This window comes from Artibeus jamaicensis, unplaced genomic scaffold, assembly GCF_021234435.1.
Source record: "Artibeus jamaicensis isolate MK-2021 breed Jamaican fruit bat unplaced genomic scaffold, CSHL_Jam_final contig_354, whole genome shotgun sequence".
Taxonomy (NCBI): domain Eukaryota; kingdom Metazoa; phylum Chordata; class Mammalia; order Chiroptera; family Phyllostomidae; genus Artibeus; species Artibeus jamaicensis.
In genome coordinates, this window is record NW_026521803.1 from 10,035,429 (window position 1) to 10,048,064 (window position 12,636).

The following is a 12,636-nucleotide window of genomic DNA, read 5'->3' on the forward strand; positions in this document are numbered from 1 at the left end:
TAGCAGAAATCACACTTGTAATATTCTAAAGCCTTTATTTAGTATCAGATAGATTATTTCATTATAACACTTGTTAACTTCAGGAGAGCAATGAAAATAATTTACTGGCAGCTACCTAAGGCCCCTTGGAGCAGTATCTCTGTCTAGGGTTGGGTGGATAAATACATAAGATTAATAATGTACCCCAATTAAAGGGGCAACGCTACTGTACAGTAGGTCTCCATACATAGTTTAAGTACACAGGGGTCCTGCCAACTTGAAATGCGCAAGCCCTCCTGCTACACAGTTTGACAGTTACAATACATGAGTGCAACTTAATTTGTCTGGTGGCACTGGCCACGGGAAGGTGAAGCATGTAAAAAGGTTTGTCATTATGTAATAATAGTACTGGTGAGTAGAGTCTATTTCTAGGATTTTGGTGAACTGGTAGATTTTATACATATATTCAATTCAAACATGAATAATTAAACACCTCTTAATTCTAATGACGGATTACAGAATCGTAAAAGCAAATTCAGAGCATTAAAGAAAGTGAAATACTTTTTCAGTTTAATTCTTTAGAATTTTCAAATCAGGAACACCTATTCTGACTACTCTGGCATTTTTTTCTGTTTGGAGGGGGAAAATTGAGAGGGTTAGAAGAAAGCCATCTTATCAATAGAGTCTTTACAAAATGACATAACCTCTGCATTAGAGCACAAACACTGTACAGGAGGATTCTAAACATTTCAGAGTTACATCTAAAACATTCAAGCATGGCAGCATAAAATACTCAAAATAACTTGATTTGGGATTACTGTATAATTTCATAAAGCTAAAGTTATATTTAGGTATAAACCTTCAGTAATTCTGGCAACAGCAACCATAAAAAAGCATATTCTCCAGCAGTTCTATTACCTCTATATAAAATAGTATTCCAAATAAGTATGTTTGGATAGCAAAATTACCCATTTTCTGTAAGACTGTCACCAACAATATCACCTTATGCCCTACTTTGTTGGGTGAAATGCGAGTTATGAGCAGGGTTTTTCTTTTTCTTTTTTAAAGATGAGTAGAAACCAAAGGAAAAAAATTAAAAACATAGGTTTACGACTTATTTGTGGGTTAGCCAAACCTGACTTGTCCGCATTTTAATAAATGTCAGGCAAATTCAAGTAGTTTCTGTCCCAGTAGCTGCCCGAGTAAAGCCAGTCCTGTGCTCCATTGTGGGGGTTGGGACCTTGATGGAACCACCTGTTCGAAGAGAAAAGACAAGACTGACGGGGGATCGGGACTCACAGGGCACCTGCGCTTTGCCGGCTTGCAGTGCTTCCCTGGTGCAGCAGCCCAGTCTGTGAGTCCGGGGTTTCCGAAGTGTGAAGTTACAGTTTTCCCTTTGGGGAGCACGCAGGTAGAATAATGTTCCAAAACATGGGAAGATGCCATGCAAAAGGGTACAGGTTCTCCACGGCATTCAGAAATGTCCCTTAACAGAATTAGGGCCTTCCGTCTAGCAAGGCTGTTAGAACCAGTGTGTGTGTGTCTAACTGTCCATCCTCTAGTCCCATTCCTTCCACTAGAAGTCATCCTTTTAAAGGCAGAAATAAGGAACTGGGGGAAAATTAACTTTGGCAGCACACCTACAGGAATGTGTAAGGTGTAAGGTGCCCAGTTCAGAGTGAACCCCACACCCTTAAAGCTCCGTTTTACAAAACAGCTGAATGTTAGGTTGAATGACTTGTCCAAGCTAATACTTGATAATGCACTGAAATTCATCTAGTCCAAATTTTCTGGGTTTCAATTTTCTCCATGCTAATATGGATTCTTGGGTTATAGCCTCACTTTTTAACATCATCTTTAATTCTAGAAGGAGCTGCACTAATCACTTCCTTGCCCTTGAAAAAATATGTGACCCATCTCCCAGAGTCCCAGCTTTCTGAGGTGATGAAAACGCAAACCGACTTGCCCGAAAGGTTCACCATTAAATTTGGGCAACACTTTCTAAATATGGTTTTGTTTTCAGAGTAGCACTTATGGAAAATAGTCTTAAATGTGTTTGCCATTTTTTCCAAATAAATTGCTTCTAAAAATATGTACAATTCAGTGTGAGGTTGGATTCGTTTGGTAAAGTCTCAGGTGTTACTATTACCACTACAGAAGATCTAAAAACCCTGAGAGAAAAAAAAATGCTTCCGACTAGGCTAATCCCTCGAAGTATCACAGAGTAAATGCCATTAGACCAAATTTTCAGAAATGTTATTACACAAATAATTTAGCTTTTGGGACTTGTCCCTACTTAGAAAAAGTATAGATGATCACACTGTATATTATTCAGACACTGGTAACCAAACTAGAAATATATTAAGGAACCCCTGTTTGGTCAAATCCACAGACTTTGTGTCCAATATGAAGTAGAGGGTCATATACTCTCCTAGGTCTCAAAACTCTCAGCAGTAGAAGCAGCACTTTGTCATCAAACCTAGGAAAGGCAAGCACTTCAGAAAAGCTGGCCAATCAAAATCAGGGTGACCAAAAATAAGTTTAAAGTTTAACCAGGCTTGAGGCCCTGAGCCACAGGATTTCCTCTATACAAAACGGAGAGGAGGAAGAAGTCTCAATGGGACATTTCACAGACTGGCAGATTTAACAGTAAAGGCTGTTTTCTTGCTCACACGTGAGTGAGCACGGTTCTCTAAAGACCGCGTCTGCAAGCCTCCTTCGGGGCTCGCTTGTTCTCGGGCAGAGTGTGAACACCTTGGACTCGATGGTCTGACGCAGAGGACTAGGGTTTCTTTCCCCTCTGGTTCTCCTACTTCTGAGCATTCACGTCTGGAAACCTCCGCCACTATCATCACACGCCCTCCACGCACAAAGAAGTGCGTGGTATATGCCTAAGCCGACGGCCTTGTGATTTCCACACACACGTACAAACGAATGGCTCTGAGCCTATTTCCATGCCAGAACTTGTCATTCTGGATTTCACTTCTCCTCTGACATAGGAGAAGGGCAGGGCTTTGCTGGACAAGGAAGCAAGATCGTTTTCACAGGTAAGTTGGCATTTACCTGTGATAAGTGTGTGGGAATATTTTAACCTTAACTTCCAAATACTCCCTTTTCTTTGTCATGCATACAACTTTCTCAGCCAGAATACTCAGTGGAAAGAACTTTTCCCTCAGGCCCAGGAATCACGTGGCAGGGCTCAGTGAGGCCGTCGCTCAAAGTTCACCCTCGGATCTGACGGCCCTGCCCGCCCCACACCGCAGCGCCCGAGGGCTCGGCTGCGGGTCTGAAAAAGCACGCACCTCGTCTTCCAGTCCTCTTCCGACTTGGACCTGTTTTTGCGAGCTGCTCTTTGTTTTTCCTCGAGTCGTTTTTTTTCTTCACTAGCTTGATCTAAAATAAGAACATCAATGGACAGCAGTTACAGTTATTGTCCAAGAAGAGAACGCAGGCACAGCACTAAGCCTAACTTTATGGAGAGGTGCCACCCAGTGGGTCAGCATGGCCTCCACGGTACTGGGAGGCGGACGCCGTGGTCGAACACCGAGGCAGAATTCTCACACACCCGTTAGTGGGAGGCAGAGCTGGCGCTCAGGACCTGTCATCTCTTTCCACAGCCGATGCCTTAACAACATCTGCACTGACCAACAGCGACCTCCTTATTCTTAAAGACAAAAATGATGTCATCAAAATGCTTCAATGAAAATCTGGGCGGAGAAACTGAATACATGTGAATTTTTCCAAATTCTTACTGAGACCTCACAGAGCTTCACATTCCCTTCACAATTCATACAATTTTCCAAAATGCCGTCGCACTGTCTCACTGACAATTCAGAGCGAGCCTCAGAGGGTTTAGTTAGAACAGGGCTTCTCGACGCTGGCCCTGCTGACACACCGGACCAGATGACTCTCTATGGGGGGCTGTCCTGGGCACCGCCGGACACTGAGCTGCAGCCCAGGCCTCCACCCCACCCCACTACGCCAGCTGTAGTTCCCAGATGTGACAACCAAAGTCTCCAGACATGGCCACATGTCCCTGGGGGGAACTGCCCCCCTTTTGAGGACCCCTGAACTAGAAGAAAGTAAACACTACGAGATTAAGGAAGTGTTCATTGACCAAGGGGAGGCATGGCTGTTTGATATTTCATTCTCAAATATATAGTAAAATAATTAAAACTGACTTCAAAGTTGATAAAGATGATTTTTTTTCAACTTCCTCTCTGACAGTTAAGAGATGTCACCATCAGTTGCCGGTGGGGGCGGGCGGGGGTGGTTGGGAGACGGGTGTAACGGGAAGGGATGGAGAAGTACAGAGTGGTGGTTACAGAACAGTCGTGGAATGTAAAGTGCAGCACGGGGAACAGTCAGTAACACTGTAATAACTGTGTGTGGTGTCAGAGGGGTACTAGGCTTATCGGGGGATCACTTGGCAAGTTACATAAATGTCTAATCACTGTGCTATACACCTGAAACTAACATAATATTGAATGTCAACTGTAATTAAAACATTTGAGAAAATAAAAGACACAAAATATATACCTCTGGTTACATAAGTCTATTCAAATATCAAGGAAGATCACTGAAGTAATCAATAGGAGCTAAGAAAGCATATCTCGGATTTCCAAATTTAAAACACAAGTTACCACAATAGGAGCTAAGAAAGCATATCTCGGATTTCCAAATTTAAAACACAAGTTACCAAACGAATCAAATTTTAATGAAAAATGTCTAAGGCTGCAGGATAACAAGGACTGTGGCTGGGTGCAGCCACGGGGTCTCCGGCTGCAGCATGTGAGAGCAAGCTGGACAGACCGACAGTGCAGGGCAGCTGATTCCTGCAGCTGCCACTCGCCTTTCTCATAACAACGCCAACAAAAAACCCACACGATTCTGGGAGAGACTAAAATGCTTGTGCTGCACAGACGCTAACAAGCACCAGGAATAAAACAAACCATCATCCCCGCAAAACGACCCTTCACCGGCAGCGCCGTCAGATGCTACTTACCAATTTCTCCATTTTCCATGGCTCGGATGTCGGGCCGCAACCTGCAGTCTGTCTTAGGGATCACGCGCTCCATTTCCTTGTCTATCTCATTCAAAACCATTGCAAAGCTAGTGAAATTGTACATCTGAAAAGGAAGCGAAATGTTCAAATTAACATACACCAAGGCATAATGCAAAATGGAAAGGAGGAAGGTAAAATAGGTTTGATCTGACAATGAACCCTTCCCATTTATGGCAATAATTGTAGCCTTTTGCAGACCTTGTATCTAAATGTTTTCACCACCTATGGTATTGGTCTCAAAGAAATCTTAAAGCAGGCCTCACAAAATGAATATCTGATACTGCTGTCAACTTTATGTAGGACTATGAGCAAAGTCAACATTCTCTCTGCTTTGCTCATTAAAATCATTACTTGCTCTGTCCAGGAGGCTGCATCACCTTGCAATTAACGAGAGCCAGCATTCTCCTACGTGATGGCTAAATCAGCCCCCAGGAGTCCCATCCAGCACATCGCCCTGGCCAGGCACCAGAGGAACAGCACAAATGCACTGGGTCTCAGGGTGAGAAGGGAAACTGCACCCAGGGGCGAGCAGAGGGACAGCGGGGGGCATTTCAATGACACCCTAACCTCTTCTACATCCTGCCAGGACTGGCCCTGCACCCGCACGGAAAGAGCACCCTCAGAGCTGAACGGAAGACGAGACGGCTCTCCGGAGCCCAGCCCCACCTGGGCAGAGTTGGGAGGCCGCGGGGCTATCCGCCACAGGAGCACGCTTCCGGGGATCACAGACACACTTTCGGAATCTGGCATCGGCATTTCATCCGACTCCTCAGACGTGCTCACCTGGGAGAACCAACGGAGGAACAAAATTAAAACGTTTTTAAAAGATATACTTCCGACTGGGAGGTCGCCGATTATGCACTGCACAGCACAGGAACGCTGACCGCCTGGGGGCAGCAGTGTGGGGGCTTCCTCGCCCCGTCTCCCTCCCCTGGAACACGGTGCAGGGTCCGAGGGGCCAGGACGGCTGAAGTGTCATGAGTCTCAAGAGCTTGATGTGTTGTAACACCTAGTGGTATCTGCATTCAAGGTGTTATCACCGTCGTCACTTTTTACTAGTGTTTTAATGTTTTTAAAGCATTTAAAAAAGACAGAATAACTCATCTGAGTATGTATCGCTACACTGGGATAATTCAAGAAAAAGTTAAGTTCTTGGGGCAGTTAACAAAATGATCAATTACCAAAACTAGCAGGGATACTAAAAACATTTGATAAAAAAAATTAAAAATATGTTAGGCTAAAAAGGCAGCCAACACTGTTTCCGGCTACCGCCCCCGCTCCAGAGGCCAGAGCTATACTAGGAGCTCTCTCTGTATTTTCAGTCTTTACATAATAAACCTGGGAGGATATATTATTACCACAGTTTTATAAGACTTTATACAGAATTCAAGCCTTTGGAAGGTTAATACTCCCGATGTCACACAGTCGCCAAATCTAGAACGTTCAGTGAATATCCAGTTGAAAACAGCAGCAAGGAGGTGACAACACTGATGCTAACGACCTTCCCACGCACCTGCCTAGGCCCAAGAACATCGGCAATCTAGGGCAGCTACATGCACCCAGGAAGGAGAGACAGGACAAGGAAGGAGCGGATGTGTGAGAAGAATTTCTCCCTCCGGTGGGTAAGGCCGCTCTTCCACAAAGACTGACCAGGGGCTTAGGGGGCGCGGAGGGAATTTGGGGGAATTTCGCCAGTGCCCTTTGCTGCCGCCACTCCACCTTTACAGAGGGAGGGTGGACAGCACGTGTGTCCGTGAGGGTGCACTTGCCAAGCTGCCTTGTGCTGGCTGGAGCTGCTGCCAGGGACTCTGTGTCAGGGCTGCCGGGACCCTGGAACATGTTCTTCTACGGCGCCATGGCTCTAACAGCTGCGGGAAGTGTCCGTGCCCCTCCCAGGAAGGAAAAGAGGAGGGGGGCCTTGGAGGCCAGGCGGACAGCAGCACTGTGCACAGAGAGATGGCGGGGGTAGGAGGGGCAAGGAGGAGGCCAGAGCAACAGGAAAGCAGCACGCTCTGGTCATTTCGTAAAACTCCTTTCCCCTCGGGACCATGGTTAACTCGATTTACACAGGAAGTTGCTCATAAATATGCCTTCTGTTTTCAAGGAATATTCGGGTTTCTTAAACTTTCACATGCGGAACTGCCGGCAGAGCCCCTGGGGCTGAGATTCGGGTGGTCTGAAGTGAGGCTGGGAGCCTGCGGGCTCTCAGGTGAGGCTCAGGTCACCAGCGCACGAACATTCTTTGAGCGGAAAGGACTTCAGTCATTTTTACTAACCGGGTACTATTCAGAGCCCTCTACATTTATCAACTCGTTTGCCAAGTAGGTCCTATTACTGTTCCCATTTTACAAACGAAGGCACTGGAGCAGAGAGGAGGTACTGCTCATAAATGAGGAGACAGTGCTCCGACCCAGCGCTTGTGCCCTGAACCACAGCACCGGCCCCTGGAAGTGATTGGTCCTCGAATATCTCCTGTCCCAACAGGTGCAGTCTGCTGGGGCTCTCAGCTCTCTTGCCTGGGGGGAAAAGGGCAGGAGTCTGGCGAACCTCAGAGCCTTCTCAGGCCCTGGGACAGGAAGCTCCGGGCCTCACCCACGGGAAATCCTGTTGGACGTTACCTGTCCTACAGAAACAAAGTTTAATAACAGGACAGCCATCCTGGGATGACGCCCTTAAGGTTTAACTTCAGTGATTTAGAGACATGAGAGAGGGCAACCAAAATGCTAATTAGCATGGAAATGTAGGAGGTAATTTTTAATATTTTAAAATATTCAATGGATCTCAATTTCTAACATCCACAGACAGAAAAAGAAAACGTCGCACTGGGATGGACTCCAACTTCCCGATGTGAATGTGCTCCAAGCCCTGCAGCGCCGCACAGTTACGGGAGCAGTACTGGCCCACCTCTATGCGGGACCGTCAGAAATCCGCTGCTAAGGCAGACGAATTGTTCAAAAGACTTAAAGATGTATGCCGATTATACCTCATTAAAAAAACTCATGGAGAAAAGTTACATGAATTAGCAAAAAGGAAAAAAAAGGTCCACTTGTGACCCCAGAACAGGCCACCTGCAAAGGGATGAGCACAGGTTTGAGAGCCCGGGGGCCCCTCTGACGCCACCTGATGGACGGTCACCTGTTTGCTGTTCTTCTTCTCTTCAGGAGTTTTCTTGTCATTTTTTCTGAAAGCGTCGAAAGTGGCGGGGTCGACACTGTATAAACACTCAGTCCACTTCCCATACAGGGCACAGAGCTTCTTTTTGCTGTCAAGAGACACTGATGCTTAGCCAACAAGTAAACCTGCATTTTGCTATAATGATTATTATTATAAAGAGGCTTATGAATCAGATTCTTTAGAGAAATAGGTATTTCCTTAGAGGAGATTTTCCAACTTATTGAAATGCCTGTTTCCTAGGTTATAGCAGATTTTAATACTGACATTTTACTTATAAATAAATAAATGTTGACCTATACGAGTCACCGTTTAAAATAAACACTTTACCTTTTATCTTGAATGTAGCCTTCGACTTTGTGTAATTCCTTACCAAAAAGGCCACATGGCTTGAAATTCAACACACATTTGTCCCCAGTCCTAAGAAGGAGATAGGAAGCTCAGATTACCATCCACCATAGCAGAAACAGTCGAGAATGATTATGACAAACAACCTTTCTAGCAGCATTTTGCTACTGGGCCCACGATAAAAAAAAAGTAAACAAAGTTCCTGAAGAATAAGTGACTGGTTGCCGTGGAACGACCACCTGTGGCCTCCCCACACGCACATGTTGAAGCCCTGCCCCCCACTGTGATGGTGTCTGGGGGGGTTATTAGGTCATGAGGGGGAGCCCTTAGGAATAAGATCAGTGCCCTTAAAGGAGGAGACACAAAAAATGATCTCCCCCACTCTCTGCCATGTGACGATACAAAGAAGGTAGCCATCCGCACATCAGGAAGAGGGCTTCCTCAGATGTCAAATCTGCCGCCCCACTGACTTAGGACTTCCCGGCCTCCACGACTGTGTGAGATCAACGCCCGCTGTTTAATTCCGCTGTGGCATTCTGTTACTGCAGCCCAGGCTGACCAAGACACTTGCCTGAAGTCACAAAGTAGGTTTTGAACCCAACTCTGTTTAACGTTTATGTTCCTCCTGCCCCACTCCTGCTCTGTGAATAATACAAACTAAGCAATATCTGCAAATTAGCTGAGGTTGGAATTAAGATTCACAGAGGTTAGGGAAGCCCAGAGTTCACCTAGTCTTCACTCATCAGAAACTTTAATAAACTCTGCTCATTAAATGAATGGGCTTCTATTCACTTAATAGTTATACGGCCTGTTCTGAATTTATCTAGAGGAGCTTTTTTTTTTAAATGAAGTCCACTGATACCGGATGATGACAATCAAATCGACAGAGAACTACTTTGAAGTGTCTTACTTGTGGTTCGTGATTTCCACATTGCCGTACTGCTCAATCCAGAGTTTGCCCACGATGATGTTATGCACGCAGCAAGTAGGGTTGGTCCATGTGTATGCTTCACTGTGTCTACAAAATGAAAATAAGCAAGAAGTGTTATTTTGTTTAAAAGAGCGATTTGTCTCAAATGCCACTGACTGACGATAACAGATCAGAGCACTAGAGATAGCTCAGGTCTGCTGGTGTTAATTCTCAGTAAAACAGGTGTCATTTCACTACTTTCATTGCTTCTGAAAAGGATGCAAAAGCTTAAGGAAAAAACTCCAGACTTCCACCAAACTCCAAATGAACTATGTTTATAGTCATCTAAGGCATTCAACAGTTAGATGAAAATGTATTTAAAAAATAAAATCAGAGGTAGGAAATAAATACAAAACCCTATGATTCAGCACTTCCCAGAGACGCACCCTCCGGCTCATCAAAGGGAAACACTCGTGCATGTGAATAAGCTCTGATTTCACACATGTCCAGGATGTCATGTAAGTAGGATGACATAGTAACCTTCTAGGATTGGCTATTTCCACTTGTTTGAGGCATTTTAAACTCTACGTATCAATAATTTCAGCTTTCTTATTTCTGAGTAGTATTCCATTGTTTGGCTTAACCATTAATCCACTCATCAAAAGACACGTGAGTTGATTTCAGTTTTGGGAGACTATAAATAATAATACTATAAACATCTGTGTACAGGTTTTTGTGAGAATATAAGTTTTCATATGTCTAGAGTAAACACCAATGAGTGGAACTGGTGAGCCATGTGGTAGACACAGGGTTGACTTTGTAAGAACAGCTCTCCAGAGTGGCTCAATCATTTTGTATCCCACCCGCCAACAATGTATGAACTGTTTAGTTGCTCTGCATCCTTGCCAACATTTTATATTGTAGTTTTTTAAAAATTGCTTTGATTTTAGCCATTCTATCAAGTGTATCGCCTTGTGAGTTCTTGTGTGTCTCTAACACTCCATGCTGTTGAGCACCCTGCCATACACCTACCTGTCATCTATGCATCTTTTTTGAACTGTCTGCTCACATCTTATTCTCTCAAGTTTTCTTCTTAACTTTGAGAGTTCTTTATTCTGTTTAAAAGTCTTTTGTTAGATACATGATACACAAATAATTTTTGCCCATCTGTGGTTTGTCTCTTCATTCTTTGAACAGTGTCTTTTACACAGCAAGTTTTTCATTCTGATAAAATCTAATTTACCAATTTTGTCTTTTCTGGACTGTGTTTGGTATCATATCTGTAAGATGTTTTTGCTAAATCTAAGGTCATAAAGATTTTCTTCTATGTTTTCTCCCAAAAGCTTTTACAGTTGTGCATTTTATTTCAACTTATGCTCTATTCTGAGTTGCTTTTTATAGAAGGTATAAGATGTACGTTGAGACTCATTTTCTAACATATGGATATCCAACTGTTCCCAAGCCATTTATGGAAAGGACCATCCTTCGCTGAATTGCTTTTGCGCCTTTGTCAAAAATCAACTGGCCATATTTCTGTGGGCTAATTTCTAGACTCTTATCACTGTCCCATGGATATACGTGTCTATCCTTTTTGCCAGTGTCACACTGTCCTTATCACAATGGCTTTAAGTCCTAAAATTGGGAAGTAGGAGTCTGTCAGTTCTGCTCTTTTTAAAATTGTTTTAACTTCTTCTTCATTTGCCTTTCCATATAAATTTTAAAGTCAACATTTCTATATCTATAAAAAATCATCCCAGGACTTTTATTTGGATTGTGTTAATAAAGACTGCTTATAAATCAGTTATGGGAGAACTAACACCTTAACTATGTACACAAGGCTTCCCAATCTACTGAGACACAGCGTGTCTCTCCCTCACTCAGATTCTGCCGTTGTGCCTATTCTAGGTAGTGCATTTGTCACTCCATTTTCAATACTAAAATTTTCAGAAATATTTCCATTTGTTTGCTAGACTTTCCTTCTATTCATTTGAAGAGTCTTCATCTTTATTTCTTGAAACATAATTATAGTAGCTGCTTTAAAGTCTTTGATACAAATTTCAGTATCTGAGTACCGTGGGGTTAGAGTCTGTTGATTGTTTTTCCACTGCGAGTTGTTGACATTTTCTGGCTCCCTGGCATGATGAGTAATTTTGGATAGTACTCGGAACATGTGCATATTACGACACTCTGGGTCCTCTTAAAATCTCCAGGAGAATATTGAGTTATGGTTTAGTAGGCAATTGCTATAGTTTCAGACCATAAGTCCCGACCCACTTTCTGTGGCCTCTGAGTCTAGTGTTGGGTGCAGTTTCCACGCCTCTTCAGCTCCACCCTCAACGGTTGTTTGGGGATCTGACACTGGTCCACATGGTAGCTCAGACTGCAAGGCCGTGGTGTCCCACTTCAGATCGGTTCAGTGCCTGAGCACGAGCATGACCTCACGAACCCCAGCACAGCCTCGTGGGATCCCTTTCTTCAGCTCGTTACATTCTGTAACTTTCCCCACACTCTCGGGTACCCGAGGGTCCGGCCTCCAGCCTCCGGCTATAAAATGGGGTTTTATCCCCTCTGGGCTGTCTTGCACTTTCCACAACTGGGTCTTCCTCTGGGGCAAAGAGGTGAGAAAGAAGAGAGAGGAAAGAAAGAACAGGGATTCTCCTCTCACTCCCTGAACGGCGAAGTCCCTTTATCCAGTTCCTCCAGCCAAGGAGAAAGACTTTTCCCAGGGTCAGGCCCTTGTGTGTGGGCCGCTGCCGCTGCCGCTGCGGGAACACAGCTGTGGCCCTGGAGTGTGCTTCGGGGCAAGGCAACGAGGGAAACAGAAAAAGGATTTCCCCATTGTCTACATTCTAGGCCTTCTAACCTGGAAGACAGAGGTTTTCTCTTACAACGTTTCCTGTCTGCCTCACAGCCCACCTGTAGGATCTGGGCTCCTCTGACTCCAAGCCAGGAGATGTGGGTGGGGTGGGGATGCAACCAAGACACTCACTGCCATACTGGCTTGGGGTTTTCATTTCTCTCCCCAATTGAACTGCTGTCATTTACTTGTCAGAGTCCTTAGGCGGCTGTTTATGTCTTCTGCCCAGGTCTTTAGTAACCAGTAGGAGAGACAGGCTAAAGTGGGCTTAGTGTAGCTTACCGAGAACTGAAACTACCTTTGAAA

The 12,636-nt window shown here is 44.5% G+C and overlaps 1 protein-coding gene and 1 non-coding gene across 8 annotated transcripts in view; one reads left to right on the plus strand and one right to left on the minus strand.

Moving 5' to 3' along the window:
• Positions 1 to 21: 21 nt before the first annotated feature.
• Positions 22 to 12,636, minus strand: part of OSBPL1A (oxysterol binding protein like 1A) — a 211,983-nt gene continuing 199,368 nt past the window's right edge. For all 7 annotated transcript variants that reach the window (XM_037134083.2, XM_053664391.1, XM_037134088.2 and 4 more), the window contains 7 exons: positions 9,474 to 9,581; positions 8,546 to 8,635; positions 8,180 to 8,306; positions 5,711 to 5,827; positions 4,985 to 5,108; positions 3,282 to 3,372; positions 22 to 1,233 (listed from right to left, as the gene is read on the minus strand). In XM_037134083.2, the coding sequence (XP_036989978.2) occupies positions 1,131 to 1,233; positions 3,282 to 3,372; positions 4,985 to 5,108; positions 5,711 to 5,827; positions 8,180 to 8,306; positions 8,546 to 8,635; positions 9,474 to 9,581 (760 nt within the window). In that variant the 3' untranslated portion in view covers positions 22 to 1,130. The remainder of the gene's footprint in view (positions 1,234 to 3,281; positions 3,373 to 4,984; positions 5,109 to 5,710; positions 5,828 to 8,179; positions 8,307 to 8,545; positions 8,636 to 9,473; positions 9,582 to 12,636) is intronic.
• LOC119041010 (small nucleolar RNA SNORA44) lies at positions 4,714 to 4,844 on the plus strand. Its single transcript, XR_005080961.2, has one exon. It is a non-coding gene; the product is annotated as a small nucleolar RNA SNORA44 (small nucleolar RNA).